Source organism: Pristiophorus japonicus, chromosome 2, assembly GCF_044704955.1.
Source record: "Pristiophorus japonicus isolate sPriJap1 chromosome 2, sPriJap1.hap1, whole genome shotgun sequence".
In the NCBI taxonomy this organism is placed as follows: Eukaryota; Metazoa; Chordata; class Chondrichthyes; family Pristiophoridae; genus Pristiophorus; species Pristiophorus japonicus.
The window spans coordinates 132528715-132545865 of NC_091978.1; the positions used below are offsets into that span (position 1 = coordinate 132528715).

The window sequence follows — 17151 nt, forward strand, 5'->3', positions numbered from 1 at the left end:
TGCAGTTTCTGGGATTTCACAGGATCTTCTCATTTCTGCAATTTTGACGAGCATTTTCAAAGCTTCAAAATACTTGAAATGTATCACATAAAAACCTATGTTGCTATACAATGAGCTTGCTTCATTAAACTTAAGTATCTAGCTGAGCCAGTGGTTGTGTATATTGATTTTGGAATATGTTGGGCCACCATAAATACTTATGGAATGATATTGAAAGTCGATGAATTCCCAGGTTAATGGAGCTTATGTGAACTTTCCAGGTTGTGGAAGTGTTTTTGTCTATTGATAAGTAGGCATGAAATTAATTGGAGATGCTGGAAATCAGATATGCTGGAATTATACACTAGATCTATCAATATCGGGTGGGGGGGGAACAAGTTAATGCTTCGGGTAGACAGATTAATGTGGGTTCTGTCAGAACTGGAAATTGGGAGATGAGCAAACCTTCATAGAACTGAACAAGATTAAAGTGGGGAAGGGGGGAGTGGGCGGAGAGAAACTATGTCAAAGTCTAAAGTCTTTTTCTCTCTCCAGATACTGTCAGTCCTATTGTGTATTTCCAGCATTCTGTTTTATGTTTCAAAACAGTTTATAAAAGCATAGATCTGTTCACACAGATATAATAACAAAAAAGGTCAAGTATGAGAAAAGATCTTTCAGCCTATTGAATCTTTTTCATCTAGGTCCCTAACACACTCTGTGGCAAATTATATCAAACATTTATCACCCTTTGAGGGAAAATAGGTTCTTGTATCGGTTTTAATTTTTGCTGTTTTATATTTATGCCTTCTGAGTTTACTTTTCTAATTTACTTTTGAAGTAAATTATGTGTACTTTATAGCATTTAATACTTTATTTTTCATAAGATGTCTCTTTAGTGTTCTTCCAATTATTTTAAGACTATAGCCCTTGAGCTTCTCTAATTTTTCTTCATGGTTCATCCTTTTTGCACTAAGGATCAGTCTTGTGGCTCTTCAGTCCACCCTATCCAATGCATGCATGTGTTTGTTTGTGCTGTGGTGACCTGGACTAAACACCGTACTCAAGTGCATTTAAAACTAAGCCTAAGATTTGGAGAACACCTTCCTGTTGCAATCCATTGATTTAGTACCATTTGAAGTTTGATATTTATTCAAGCCTTAATTGTTAGGTTTAACCACAAAAGCCCATCTTCAATTTGTATAAGATGTGGCATACATTTTATTGATTTATTTTTCCACTTGTCTTTTTTCCTTTACAGCTTAGTCTGTGCAGTCAGCTATACCACACAAGCTGGAGAGAAGATGTACTTTAGAAAGTTCTTCAAATTTCAGGTAGTGCATATAAAGTTTAGGGCTGAACTCTTTGAAATGTACAGAAACTAAAAGGTTGTGAGCTACTAATCATTTTTTCACATTAATTTAACATTTCATATTCTAGATGTTTTTAGTTGATCAGATCTAGTGATTTCAGCCTAAAGATTTTCTCAGCTCTCCTGATTACATTCCTGGTATGTGCACAAAGTTGAGTGGTTCAACGTATCATGCAAAGCCATTAAAGTTTGCACTTATTTAATCAGCCTCCATCAACAAATATTATAATTTTTTTCCCCCCCAGGATCCCGTAGTGGTTTATCTGGGCTGCTGGAATTCCATCATCATAGGCAGCCCCTTGAAATTAACTAGAATATTCAAGCTGAAGGAAAATGGAAGTATTAATCAAACTTTTCACACCTCTTCCCTAACTGAAAATAAATGCTTTTAATTAAAACCAGTTAGAATATATTTACGTAGACATTAGTAGTTGACAAGATCAAGATATTTACAGATGTGGAAAACCATTCGGTCCATCTTAATGCATCTATCCAGAATAATGCTGCACCATCTGCTGCATGCATGCCGCGTCCTAAAGTTACCATGTACTAACTTGAACCCATGTCCTTTGTCCCACAATGACTTGTACTTATATAGCTCCTTTAACATGGTAAAACATCTCGAGGCGCTTCACAGCAGCGTTATCAAACAAAATTTGATACTGATCCACGAGATATTAGGACAGGTGACCAAAATCTTGGTCAAAAGGTAGATTGTAAGGAGCGTCTTCAAGGATGAAAACGAGGGTGAATTTTAGAACTTGGGGGCCCCAGGCGGCTGAAGGCAAGACTGCCAATGGTAGTGATTAAAATTGGGATGTGCAAGAGGCTAAATCTGGAGGAATGCTGAGGTCTCTGAGGGGTTGGGGGCAGTGGGGTGGTGGGGGCGCCAAGGCCATGAATTTGAAAACTAGGATGAGAATTTTAAAACCAAGCTGTTGCAGGACCAGGAGCCAATGTAGGTCAGCGAGCACAGGGGTGAAGGGTGCGCGGGACTTGGTGCGGGTTAGAATACGGACAGCTGAGTTTTGTCCTATTCTCACTGTTTTACTTAAAGTAATATTTTGGATTATCATCTTCCATGCCATTTACTGTCTTGTTTAAGGTCAACTCTCAGATGCTGCTTTTCCAGGCTAAAAAACCTTAGTCTCTCCAATCTTTCCTAATAACTCAGACCCCTGGGATTAGTCTTGTGGCTCTTCCCCACTGCTTCATGTTTCTTAGTGACCATAATTGGATACAATATTCAAGGTGTGGTCTGACAAGAGCACTATATACAGTTTGTCCATAATTTCCTCTAACTTTTCTCTTGTTTTTGTGACTGGTTCAACTTTGTTGCTCTGCATTGGTTGGGCATGACTGTTGAGTTTACTAAGACTCCTAGGTCTGTTTCAGCCTCCTTAGCTATTTCAAATTGTGTTTGTTGCAGTTTGTGATTATGATAGAAAGACTTCAAAAGTTTCAACCAGTGAGAAATTGAAGTTCTGCCGAGTTGACTTTAAGTATGACATTGAAAATAATTTTTGCACAGTATTTCTGATTTATAATAAAAGCCTGCAGGTTTGAACTAATTGTAGTAAGCCAAATAACCTGTTACCTGATTCTAAACTCTGTTAAAGTTTGCTTTGAACTCTTTTTTTTTCCCCCTATCCACTTAGAAACAAACCATCAAAGCAGCAGCAGGAAATAATGGCATGAATATGCTGGGAAGAGGACTAGAATGAGACTGGTTGATTTTACTTTGATACTAGACATGGAAAAAAGAATTTGGGTTTACAGGATATTCATGGAGTTATCTTCCTGCTCTTGACACCAGTTTGAGTAGCACGGAGGAGACTAACCTCAGTAGTAGTCTTGTCTGTCAGCAGATGCACAATGAAATTGAAGAGCAATTTAAAAATGCTCATATAGCTGCTGAATAAGAATGGAATGTTGCAGGAATAACATTGGAATCATCATTTTCAGAAAAGTCACATTCTATTGGGGCAATTGGCTCGACAGCAGCCAGTCATAATGCATATGATCAAGTCTCTTCAAATTCCATAAATTTAGTTGTGTATTTTTTAAACTACAGCATTTTAAAACTACATTGGGTATTTTCTAATTGTTTCTTTATAGTGTTAATTTGTATGCATTTGTAACTACTGAAAATTGCAAAAAATTGTATGGTAATTGGAGTTGGCAGAATAATGCAGTGTAAAGCCCCGACTGCTTGTATTTCTTTCTTTCAGTATCCAAATTGGTTGCTAAGAACAAATAGTGATCTGCTGCAACTGAGGCTATACAGATTGGGGATTATGTTGTGTTAATCTATTAGTAGGTAGTGCCTTTACAGTTTGTACTGTACAATGGTTCTGAGATTGTGTGTATCACAGCTGAGACTTTTAACATCTCCTACTCTAAACACTAGCCTAATGCAAAAGATATTTGGCATCCTCTGGTCAGAAGCAGTTGTGAAGTTAGTAGATTGGTGCAGCATTTTAACACGAAAAGCTGAAGGCTAAATTGGTGTGCTGGATATTAAACTTTAAGTCCCTAAGATTCTCTGATGAGGGATTTTGTTTTTGAAGACTTCAGAGTCATGTGACTCAACATTTTACAAAATGAATAGGCTTTCATTTGTGGCAGCGAGCCCTTCATATTTTGTCTAATGAGTTGGTTGTACATTCTCTTTAGTTATTGTTATTCAGTTCTACACCAGTTCTGTGTTCAACAATTTTCCAGCAAAGAAACTCCTTACATTGGTGTGATTTAGACAGTGTCTAAATCTAATGGATGATCTACCTGAGAAAACATTCTTCAGCTTGCACTCTCTGTTCACACAGGTCCTTAAACCACTTGATGTAAAGACAAAATTCTACAATGCTGAAGTAAGTATACAATTAAATTGCTATATTGCACTGAGGAGTTCCAAAATTAATTCAATTTATTCAATTTCTTTGTTTTATTGTAAAAATATATTGAGATCCCTATTTATTATACTGCTGCTAGTAACATATATAGCCACTACAAGGTGTTTGTGTATTCGTTACTAGAATATACTGTTTATTTTAGGCATTTTCTGCATTAATCGTTCAACATTCTTTTTCAACAGTCCTGTCTTTTTTAAATGTTTTTAATTAGAGGATGTAGACCATTCTGTAACTGGAAGAGCTGGGTTTGGAGTGAGGTGAACAATTCATCTGTCTCTTCTTACCCAAAGTGGAAAACTCTTGGAACATATTTGTTGTTCACTACAATAAATGAACAAATACAGATACTGCAGAAGTAGGTCGATTAAATGGCTGGCACTTTTGGGATTCAAGCCAAAGACTATTGGTTTGGGCGGAGAGCACTGTACGACTAGCAATAACAGCTACATTCCAGTCATTCTAAGACACCACTTTAGATTTATGCGAACAATTGAGGGAGAATGTTGGCTAGGGTTCTATTTGTCTAATTGAACTTATTTTTAAATTTATCAGCAAATGTAGCTTGAGACATTTAGTGCCTATCCTGCAAATATAACTACAGGTTGAGCCTCCTTTATCTGGAACCCTCGGGACCTGGCTTGTTCTGGATAAGGGATTTTTCCAGATGAGGGGTGGTCACGTTAAATTGGATGGTACAGGTATTGAGCAAGGGGATATTGGGGCTGGGAGTGTGGCAGAGAGCTCATGGGATCGGGGGGGCGGGGGGGTGGGGGGAGGGCGCGACAGCGAGGAAGGAATTAAATTTGTTCATGTCCGAGTTCTGTGTATGTGTCACCCGGTGGACGAGGGGTGATTCTGGACGAGGGAGGGTCAACCATCACTTGCTTCCTGTCACGCCTCTCCGTCAATATTAAGCTTGCCTGTTTATTATACTTGCATCGGAGTCCTCCCAAGTTAGACGGTACTGTTTAGAAGAAGAATGATTGCAGCACAGAAGGAAGCCATTTGGCCCGTTGAGTCTGTGCTGGCTCTCTGCAAAAGCACTTCAGCTAGTTCCACTCACCTGCCCTTTCCCTGTAGCCCTGCAATTTTTATCTCTTCAGGTACTTATCCAATTCCATTTTTGAAAGTCACAATTGAATCTGCCTCCACCATCTTTTCAGGCAGTGCATTCCAGATCATAACCATTCACTGCGTAAAGTTTTCCTTCATGTCACCTTTGGATCTTTTGCCAATCAGCTTAAATCTGTACCCTCTGGTTGTCAACCCTTCCACCATGGGAACAATTTCTCTCCATCTACTCTGTCTAGACCCCATGATTTTGAGCACCTCTATTGTAAGGGGATAAAGTATTGTCGCCAAAGTGGAAGTAGACAGACAGATGGTCACTAAAGTGGATACTAAAGGTAGTGAATTGATCTGACACACAAAATGGTCCAGATTAAAGGGCTTATCAGTATTAGGAGGTTGTGAGGAGTCGGGAGTTCCTCCACCTCACGATAGGGATTGTAATATCGCCTATTGACAGATTGTATGTAAAACTCGCTTATGTATGTAAAGCTTGCTTATAAAACTCGCTTACAAAATGGGTTTTTTGAGCAAGGCTAAGAAGCGAAGCTTGATAGTAAATGAGCCATCAACTGTGTTGAACTTTGGTGCAGACTGAGAATGGAAACTTACATATTCAGTACAGAACAACACCTACCAAGGACAATGGGGAGTGGGTTGTCTGGAAACATAGATTGTAGCAGCAGCTGCACCCATGGAAACAAGATAGTTTTGACTGGAGTTCTTAGGAAAGGGATAAGAACCCAGATGCATGGGAACGAGATAGCAAACCCTGGGAAGCAAGGTTAATTAACACATCATGAGGAACTGAGGCAAAGTTAACACTGTTGAACAACACATTCCAGAAGGTTGACGTGATGGGAGATGGACAGGTTGGGAAACCACTCAGCAGCCAGTCTGATAAGGATTTACGAATCAATGCAGCTCCGCTGATGAGCTGTAGGCCAATTGGTGGTTATAGAAGTTTGTGTAGGAGGGTTGCACACCTCACTAAGTGTGCATGTAGAAACCCTTGTATTTCGAAGGTTCATTCCTGAGCTCTTCCCCTGCATGCTTGAATAAAGATCTGTTGAACCGAGGTTTTGTCTGAGTGATTCCGTGGTCACTATATGGGCGGGTGTCGACTCTTTATATCAGGGAGTCCACCTTGAAGAGAAGTCGTCTTTTTACCCCAACATCTATCAAATCTCCTCTGTTCTAAGGAAAACAACCCCAGCTTCTCCAGTCTATCCACGTAACTCAACCCTGGAATCATTCTTGTAAATCTACTGTTTTCCACAGTGCTACCCAACTGATTGTTTTTTTGCCTCTGACCGAATGCTTCCTCTTGCATCTCCTTCCTTCTGACAGATTTTCCACACTTACTGCTTGCTCTTGCCTCCCACACTCTCCCTTCTATCCCAACATGAACACCTGTGCTTTTCTCCCTGCTCCCCACTGCCAATATGATCCCGAAAAAAGCCTAGAGTATTCTTGAGTGTGATCGGGAACCACCTTTAGGGTCTTCGAAGTATTTACATCTTCCCAAATACATACCCCCTCCTGAACTCCAGTAGTTCGAGGCCCTTCAACCACCCCTAGTTCTCTCCAGACACAGCACCCTTTTCAATACTCCCAAACCCTATTGCTCCTGCTCGGTACTTCTTCGTGTGACCATAACCCCCATGCAAAATCTCTGCCGGATTTTTTGAAATGATGTTGGTTTTTATACTTGCGTATATTCATTTCTCAAGCCACGTGCCAAATGTTGTACATGTTGATGAGCAATTAGTATGGCTCAGCAGCTTTTTTTATATGTTCCAGATGCTATTTATTCATTGTTTAGCTTTTTGATTTCTTCCCTTTTCATTTGGCATTTTTAGCATTTAGTTAAGGTCATGGTTTCAGCTATTGTTTTGCCTCCTTATTGAATCTTTGCATATAAAGCTGTCAGCCTACAGAGCTTGAAAATTGAACGTGCTTGATCATGAACACTTCTTTTCAGACACATTTTATTTGGAGACTAAATTGCTGTAGTGGTACAGAGGGGGATGGTTTTTTTTTTAAAAAGGAATAAAAATTGCTGCATTTGTGCAGTCAGATCATCAAAAGTTATCCCAATTTAAATCTGCTTTAGTATTAAAACAAAGATGTGTGCCATGCAGAGTTTGGTTGCTAATGTGTAAAATTCACTGCAGAATTCACTCCTTTCTTGTAGGATTTACAGACTTTAGTAGAGGATTAGCTACTTTTAATTAAAATGCATGTTTTTGTAACCTTGAGAAGTAATTGCCTTATGTGTTATGACACTGCACCGCATACAGCAGTAATATCATAGGTTCAAGCCCTGGTCTCTGCTGACTTAGCTGATCTTTGCTGGCATGTTAGAGGATGTATTGCAATTAGCCTAAATTTTCCCAGTCCCAGCCATTGTAGCGATGTAAATGGTTATTTAAAAAAAAAAATGATTTAACTAGTTATGATGCCTTTCCTGAGTTGAAAAAATAGGAATTGTACTTTACTGATTAGGGAAGGTGAAGGCCAGGGCTGCTGCTGCTTCTGATTTCTATCCAGCAGCCGCCTCTTGCAGGCAGTACATCTGTGTGGATCCCAGTACAGGATCAGGCTGCACTGTATGACCCCAGTGCCAAATAGCCCATTGTCATTCATTATCTGGATTCAGACTTGAAGGATGGACTCTTGAGTGACATGCTACAGAGCTGCCCATGGGAATAAAAGTTGTTATCTTTAGGAGAGGACAGTTGAAGGGGATTTTTTTTTTGGGGGGGAGGGTGGGTGTGGTGAGGTGGGGCGAGAGAAGTAATTTTCTGAGCATATTTTTATTCTTTTGAGTGTTTGTGAAATTTCTCCCCTTCCGAGTCTCTCTGCTCTCCTGTGACTGAGGGCGGGTGGACAGTTAGTTTCTAGTAATGCTGTTACAAGATGTGCAAAATGGCCTGAGGATGATGCCCTCATCTTTACTTCCTATGGTGGCTGAGTGCAGGAAATTGAAACCATCTCCCTGTACTGCTACTGCACACTTTGTTAAATGTACGACGGATCCTTTGTCATCCACTTCTTCTTGGAAGCTCAGCTGGATTTCTTTTTTTTAAATACATTTAGTACAGAGTATTAAGGTTGCATGGTGCACCCATGTGCATTCCAATGATGTTTTTCTCCACACTCCGTTATATATTTTAATTATATATTGTGTAAGACAACACCGTATATTTAAAGTATGATGTGATTCTAATTGTTTCTCAATAAACAATGTTGAAGTTTAAGAAAAAGTACTAAAAATATAGCTAAAAATGGTGAAAATTAAATTCAATTGGATAGTTGTTTGTGAGGAAGTTCAGCCTGTATCAAAATTCAGCCCTCCACATTGGCAACTGTGTTGGATCCTGTTGATAAGTGTTCAAGGAGCGATATTACCAGAAAGAGGAGCTGCCTGGTGTAATGGGTTACACAGCAGGCTTTCTCCTCTGATATCTGACTTTATATCCAGTCCAGGAAAATGGGGTGCAAGTCTAGCTGTTTCAATCCAGTTCCTAGTGAGCATAGGCCTGCAGTACAAAACTGTCCATAACTTAGCATTCATTTTTTAAGTTAATTTATGAGATGTGGGTGCCGCTGGCAAGGCCACCATTTATTGCCCTTGAGAAGGTGGTGGTGATCCGCCTTCTTAAACAGCAGCAGTCCATGTGGTGAAGGTACTCCCACAGTGCTGTTGGGGAGGGAGTTTCAGGACTTTGACCCAATGACAATGAAGGAATGGTAATATATTTCCAAGTCAGGGTGGGTTATGACTTGGAGGGGAACTTGCAGGTGATGGTGTTCCCATGCGCCTGCTGCCCTTGTCCTTCTAGGTGGTAGAGGTCATGTATTTGTGAGGTGCTGTCAAACAAGCCTTGGCGAATTGCTGCAGTGCATCTTGTAGATGGTATACACGGCATCCACGGTGTGCCGGTGGTGGAGAGAGTGATTGCTTAAAGTGGTGGATGGGGCGCCAACCGAGCGGGCTGCTTTGTCCTGGATGGTGTCGAGCTTCTTGAGTTGTTGGAGTAGCACTCACCCAGGCAAGTGGAGAGTATTCCATTACACTCCTGACCAATGTTCCCTTTAAGCTTTTCAATGCAAAAACAGCGTATGCGTGGAATTTTAAAACAGCCACATGGCGCCAAAATAATTACAGGGAACATTGCTCCTGACTTGTGCCTTGTAGATGGTGGAAAGGCTTTGGGGAATCAGGAGGCGAGTCACTTGCCACAGAATATCCAGCCACTAACCTGCTCTTGCAGCCACAGTATTTATGTGGCTGGTCCAATTAAGTTTCTGGTTAATGGTGCCCCACCCCTCCCCAGGATGTTGATGGTGAGGGATTTGACGATGGTATTGCCGTTGAATATTAAAGGGAGGTGGTTAGACTCTCTTGTTGATGATAGTCATTGCCTGGCACTTAAGTGGCAAGTAACACTTGTGCCACACATCAGTCCAAGCCTGAATGTCGTCCAGCTCTTGCTGCATGCGGGCAAGGACTGCTTCGTTATGAGGAGTTGCGAGTGGAACTGAATGCTGCCATCATCAGCGAACATCCCCACTTCTGACCATGGGCCATTGACAATCTCGCTCAAAGAGACCACAAGATAGCTAGCATGGGAAATGAAAAATTGTCACTGGTACAGTAGAGGCTGTTCTTTGCTGCATGTATAGGGGAAGCTTTACACTGCACCTTGGTGTGCTATACCTGACCTAGGAGTGCCTCCTGCTGCCATTGGGTCCCTGAAATGGGAAATGTTCCATTCCATAGCCTCAACATCCCTCACCTTTTTAGAAGCATGAAAAAAGAGCGAAGTTATTTATTTTTATTTCTAGGAACATTAGTAAGATCGGATGGCTGGTTAAAATCATTAAAACAATCATATTTCTAAAAAAAAAACTAGAACTAGAGGAACATTCACAAAGTCTGGTCAAAAATAAAGTTAACAGTGGGGGACATACTCCTGCAGAAAGACCTCTAACAACCCTGTCACCAGCCAGTCATTCGAACCTGATAGTAAGTAAAGTAATCTGAGAAGATAAAGGTTTTGAATTTGAAACCAAATGTTAAGTTCTGCTACTCTGATTCAACATTGCAACGGCTTTTGAGATAAAACTATTAGAGATTAAAACAAAGTGCAAGGCTCAATTTTGCCCAAAGCTGTTTTTTGGTGTATTGCCAGAGTTACGCCCGTTTTTCTAGGCCACAACTGCCCCAAAAATAAATGTGCCAAGTTTCCTCGCTTTTTAAAAAAAAAAAAAATTGGCACCACGCATCCTGTCCTGTAGCCTCGGGGGATGGAGCCTAATGTCTGTGCTGAAAAACTGATGATGCCTCTTCTGTGCATGTGCGAAAAAAAATGACGTTTTTGACGTGATTCCTCTGGGCGCACGTGTGCGGTACAGCTCCCGGTCTGCAATCAGCCATTTTTAAAGAGCCAGCTGTGTTTGTGAGAACTTTTGAATACTGTGTGAGAACTTTAATTATCATTGGAAAATTCGGAACTGCAATACAAGATGCAATGTGGTGCAAGGACCAAGAACAACTTGCAGGATGAAGTGGAGGCACTAGTTACTGTGATTGAGGGCAGATGGCATGAGTTGAACACCAGCAAAAGTTCCACCAAAAGAAATTAAGAAACGCTGGAACCAACTTGCACAAGATTACTGTACTATAGTGACCACCCCGAGGTCTGGAGGTCAATGCAAAAAGAAGTGGCAGGACCTTTGGCAAGTAGTTAGTGTAAGTAATATTTTCATTTTTCAATGGAATTGCAATTAATTGCATCTGTACATGTCCCACCCAGCAGAAAGACACCCTCTCTTTAAAAAGTTATATTTTCATCTTTGCAGAGGAAAGTGGCACACAACAAATGTGGAAGAACTTGAACAGGAGGAGGCCTGGCAAATCTGCACCCACTGACAACCTTGGAAGAGAGGGTTGTTGCTTTGATGCCTGGAGAAAAGCAACCACCACTGCACAAGCTGGGCCCACACTCTAGGGAGAGGGTAAGTCCTGCAAATCCCACAGTCTGATTTTTCTTTTCCTAAATGTTAAGTACTGCGTGGGCGAGCCATGCTTCTGTTCATGAGGATGTCTCCGTCAGCTACGCTTCAGTTGATGCAATATGCTATCGGTCATCATGGTCCTTCAAATCAGCCTGCTGCCTGCGCTGTGAGCCTACTCATGCTACCCACCCTGTCCCCTCCTCTGCTGCTAACCACTTGTCTGTTCGGTTATATTTTTCAGAACTTGAGGCCAACCCTGACGAGGACAAACCTGAAGAGAACATCTTCCAATCCCACCTTCTAGACCAAGAACATGGGGAGTGAGAAGGAGGGGATGGATGGATAAAGTCCCCACTGTTGTACTCACTTTGGAGGAGGTGCAGGTGCCGCCCATTGAGGTGCCAGGCCCTTCCCTGAGTAGTAGTTTGAGTGTTGGTGGGACATTCCGTGGTTTCCCACTGTCTGAGGCTGGGGATTCCAGTGGGATGCAGCGAGGCACACCCAGGGCCCCACCATCCCAGGCTGTGGGTCCCAGTGGGGTGCAGCGAGGCACACCCAGCGCCCCACTGTCTGAGGCTGCAGGTTCCACTGGAAGCTGCGAGCCACACCCAGGGTGAGGAGGGGAAGGAGAGCTTGACCATGCTCTCATGAAGTGCAGGATCTAACGGATGTGGTTCACATGATGGCAATGAATGCAGAGAACATTGACCTTACCCGATCACTCCTGGACACCAGTGGGGTGAGTGATGAGGTATTGGGTCCATCGGGAGAAATGGGAACGCTGTCTGGGAACATGAGGGAGGGAATATCTGTCAGCAGAAACCATATCTGTGCACATGAGGGAGGGTATGTTGGAGTTAGCTGCTGCAATAAGGGAACATGCCCAGACCCCATGCCCATTGACAGAATCAACTGCCACTCCCACTTCAATCCACAGACCAGCCTTTGACGAGCCCCAAGCCGGGCCTTCCACATTACTGCCTGCCCACGCCAGCCCCCCCACCAAATCAACAAGTGCCCCAAATCAACAAGTGCACATTACCCGAGATGTTCGAAAGAATAAGGTTGGTACCAAGCTGAGAAATGCTGCGCCACTGCCTGCGGGCAGGGGTGGTGGAGTCACCAAGACCAAGCGCAGCGGGCAGTCTTGGAATAAGGTGGAGGAGAGATGGGTGCAGCTTTCTTTGCTGCTGATTGTTACTGTTGTAACTGTTCTCAAATTCAACGTTTTTTGTAAGTTACGTAAATTTACGTTTAAAAGTTTGTAAGTGATAAGTGAAAATTTTAAAGTTTGATACACGAATGTTAAAGTTAAGTACAAACAAATGTTAAACTTTTAAATAAAATATATTTTAAATTATAACTGGATCATGTCCATTATTTGTTCGATTATTAACACAACTTTTTGAAGTAAAGATGAATCATTTCCATCATTTGTTCCATTCACACAACACAACATTATTGAACAAGTCCAAACCGTAAACATGGTCCATGTGGAATAGTTGCCTCTGAGCCTTCAGGCAGCAAAGCATTCACGGATGAGCTGCTGGTGCAAGGCTCAAGCAATCGTTAAAGGGACATGACGGTCCGCCCTGCTCCGCCGTCGGGTTCAGGTAGTTGCATTTCCTCATCCTCATCCTCATCAGCCACTCTCACCTCAGGTGCATCTTCCACTACCAGCTGCTGCTGCCCCATACTGACTAAGTTATGCAGCATGCAGCACACAACAGTGAACCGACCGACAATCTTGGGAGTATTGCAAGTACCCTCCAGAATGGTCCAGGCATCGGAAACACTGTTTCAAGATACCAATAGTCCTCTCTCTTATGCTGCGCGTTGCAATGTGCGACATGTTGTATTCCTAGTCAGTTACCGTCCGGGTTACGCGTAGGGGCGTCATGCACCAGGTGACGAGGTCGTCCCTTTGCCTCCCAGCAGCCACCTCTGCCCTTCTGGCTGCTGCTGAAATATGGCAGCTATAATGCTCTCACGTAGGATGAACGCATTATGGGTGCATCAACTGACATGATGCGATGCATGTCGTCACACGCGAGCTGCATATTAATGGAGTGGAAGCCTTTTCTGTTCCTGTACATCTTGGAATCCTCCAAAGGTGCTCGCAAGGTGATGTGGGTACAATCGATGCAGCCCTGTATCTTTGGCAATCCTGGAGAAGCTCACAGCCCTGTCATGCATTGCCTGGGTGGTCATGGGGAACTTTATACAGTCATTCCTCCGGGCATATTTGCAGCAGTCACCTGCCGAATGCAGACATGTGTTGCATGTTGAGAAATAGCGCACACATCCCCCGTTATAGCTTGGAACGATCCAGATGCATAGAATGAAAGTGCAGCTGTAACCTTTACTTCAACTGTCAAAACAGTCCTCCTGACGCTTCTAGGTTGCAGGTCTGCTTTTACTAACTCTCAGATCTCAGTTACAACTTCTTTGTGGAAACGCAGCCTTCTGACGCAGTTTGCATCACTCGGGTGCATCATGCGAATGCCTGTCCCGATATATACCAGATGTGGGTAAGGTCTCCTGTCCATCAGCCTACGGGTTCTGAGGTTCCTCATGCGATGACATCGAATCAATTGTTGTCGCTGCAGCACCATCATGCAAAAGACTTGCACAAGGTATGGCATTGTTAGTATTGCCCCCATGCTTAAATTTTACCTTTGCAAGAAGCTCAAAATGGCAGGCAGGCAGGACAAGGTTCTTTGTTCTCCCCACAAGGTCTGTGTGGACCACACTCGGGCGCAGTGATTGGGAACCTCCTGGGCTACATTTGATGCAGGCTTCTTATGCCTTCCACAACACCCCCGCCCCCCCCCCCCCCCCCCCAAAACCCAGGCTTCTTTTGCAGCTGAGCCCCTGTGTCCGGGCGCGGGGCCGATTCTGCTGGCCGACACTCCGACCCTCAAGCCACATTTGCAGACGTTTGGTGGTGGTGTGTCAGTTTGAAAAAAAAAAATGTAGCTTACAGAATTCCATCAAACGTTATTTACTGCGTTAAGGTTTTTAAAAAAAAAAAAATGTAATCTTTATTATGCATATTTAAGTGTTCTTGATTCCCTCCAAAACTTCGTTGAAAAACAATGGCGTCTTTCTGTGCTGATTTTTCAATGTGCACCGCTTTTTCTTAACTCACCAGAAGATTTTTCGTGGTTGGTCATATATTCTGACCTAGGAGAAATTTTTGGAGGCAAACTTGCATAATTGACACAAACTGATGCAGACATCAGGGTACATCCCCATGACGCAAAGAAAAACTAACCTAAAAAAATCGTAACTAAATGAGTTACGCGGGCGCACATTCTGTGGGGAAACTTAAATTTTTTTAACTTGCGCCTATAAAAGCAGTGTGCACCAAAAAAACGGTGCAAATCACTGGGGAAAATTGAGCCCCTAGTATGGAAGGATGGAAGAGTCATTGGGTTGGATGGAATGCTTGCCTGTGCTTCATCTGCAGTGAGTGATGACAGTGCGAGTCGTAATGAGCCAGAGATATAAACAAGTATCGAGTCTAATGTTAAGACTACAGTTTTGATGGTTAACATCAAAGAAACAAGTAAAATGTATTAAGGCCTTTTCAAGAGGACATTAATATAGTTGAAGCTCTTTATTGAAACTGTCCTTAGAAAATAGCTCACAACAAAGAGTGTACTGGAGGTGTGGAAGATGCACATAAATTTAATATGAACATTTATGCAAGCTGCACAGCAAGGCCATGTGGCATGGAACCAGATTACTGTGTCCAAACTAGGATATGGCAAAAACTACAGTTGGTAGATATGCACAAATTGACTAAATTGTCTTTTATCCTTTCAGCTCTTAAAATTAGCAATGATTGCCTTTAACTGTAAATGAATGTAATTAGATTCTTGTATGTGACATAAATATGCTTGTCCAGATTGGAACAGGTCTGTGCAGTTTTGACCTTTCACTGTCATTTTCTTATAGTATGAAGTCCCATTTTCTAAGCTTGGATTTAAGAGTTACTTCATACTAAATTACAGTGAAAGGGCAAAACTCCCAGGCTTCTGCCAATGCCGTACGGAGACAAATAATCAGGTGTGTAGAGATAGCTTTTCTATTAATTTTTTCTCTCTTCCTTCTGGGATGATAGTTGGTATTTCACCTCATCAGCATAGCTAAGATTTAACAACTGTGCAGAAGTGTGAGGTCATCCACTTTGGATCTGCAAAAGACAAAGCAGAATATTTTCTTAATGGTGAGAGACTCTGCTGTGGAGGAACAAAGGGATTTAGGTGTCCATGTACACAAATCACTATAAACTAGTGCACAGGTTGGTCAGACCCCACGTGGAGTACTGCATTCAGTTTTGCGTACCGAACAACATATATTAGCCTTGGAGGGGGTATAGTGTGGATGTACCAGGGCCTAAAGGTTAAATTATGATGGGTTGCATAAATGTGGCTAGTATTCACATGCATTTAGAAGGTTGAGTGATTTAATACAGGTATTTAAAATGATAAAAGGATTCTATAGGGTAGATTAAAAACTATTTCCTCTCATGAGGAAATCCAGAACAAGAGGCAAAATCTTAACATTAGAGCTGGGCCATTTAGGAATGAAATCACACAGCACTTTTTTTTAAACACGGTAAATCTGGAATTTGCTCCCCTAAAGGCCCTGGATGCTGGGTGAATTAGCATTTTCAAGATTGAGATTGATAGATTTGTGTTGGATAAGGGTATCAAAGGCGGGTAAAATGGTGGTGAGGTACAGATAACCTTTAATCTAAATGAATGGCAGAACAAGCCTTGGGGGCTGAATAGCCTACTCTGTTCTTATGTAACTGTGGCATTGGGGAGTCAAATCCGTGTTTCCTTCCCTGCAGCTTTATATATGGGTAACCAAGTGAAAGGTTTATGTGCAAAGATTTTCAGTGATTGTAAAGTTTTCATAATTGGAACAAGACCTTTGTGAAAAGCAGTAACACTTGTATGAAAGCACATTTGTGCAAATCTTCTTCCTTATAGTTTCCAGAGGTAGAAATAATTCAGTAAAACTTCACCTTCCTAGGGACAGATAATGGAAAGTACTCATCCAAATTATTTTTATCCAATCCTGGAAGTAACTAAATTTTACTGCACAAATTTTATAAATAATTTTGCAACTAATTAAAAAAAAAAAAAATCATAATTGGCTTCATGTCCTCTGAGTGATGACCTATCGTTTGAGTATTTTGGAAAATGCTGGCCTAATGAATGTACATCTGTTATTTTACCTCACTCGTGGGTGATTACTTTGCCCCTCTTTTCCATACTGTTAATAGTATATTGGAAACATAATGAAGATAAATGAGCTTTTCATAAAATCTTTAAGTAAAGTAGTTGTTCTTTTCTTTAACATTTAACCCTTATTTCTCTAATGTTTACTTTGTTTTTAATTTTTCCCCTATTAGAGTGACCTCAGTTCTGTGGTAATTTTTTTTATTTATTGCTACTTTGTGCTTTGATTTAATTGCAACATAATCAAAATTGCTGTACTTAACATTGGCTAAATTTGCAGAAAAATAATGGAGAAGCATCAGTTAAATTTTAAATTACTGTTGCAACAAAAATATAAAATGGATTCTGAAATGGTTACTATTTGAACATATATAACTGTAAATTACAGTTTGTTTAATTTAAAAAAAAATCTAGTTATAGTTTTTTTCTGAATTGCTTACAATTTAATTTTGTTAAATAATGGAAACCTGGAAAATAACTTATTCAGAGAACTGACTGAATTGTAACACATTTGTTATGCTTTTCCATTATATCA

General features: G+C 41.4%; 2 protein-coding genes across 5 annotated transcripts in view; one reads left to right on the plus strand and one right to left on the minus strand.

Annotated features, from left to right (window-relative positions):
* trappc13 (trafficking protein particle complex subunit 13) overlaps positions 1-17151 on the plus strand; it is an 86182-nt gene that overhangs the window by 44567 nt on the left and 24464 nt on the right. For 3 of the 4 annotated variants that reach the window (XM_070869414.1, XM_070869432.1, XM_070869441.1), the window contains 3 exons: positions 1241-1313; positions 4177-4221; positions 16790-16807. In XM_070869414.1, the coding sequence (XP_070725515.1) occupies positions 1241-1313; positions 4177-4221; positions 16790-16807 (136 nt within the window). The remainder of the gene's footprint in view (positions 1-1240; positions 1314-4176; positions 4222-16789; positions 16808-17151) is intronic. The other variant, XM_070869422.1, reaches the window with a different exon arrangement.
* LOC139240922 (small glutamine-rich tetratricopeptide repeat-containing protein beta-like) overlaps positions 15472-17151 on the minus strand; it is a 105709-nt gene continuing 104029 nt past the window's right edge. The window contains exon 12 of the mRNA XM_070869464.1: positions 15472-15559. The gene's annotated coding sequence lies outside the window, so the exon portion shown is untranslated. The remainder of the gene's footprint in view (positions 15560-17151) is intronic.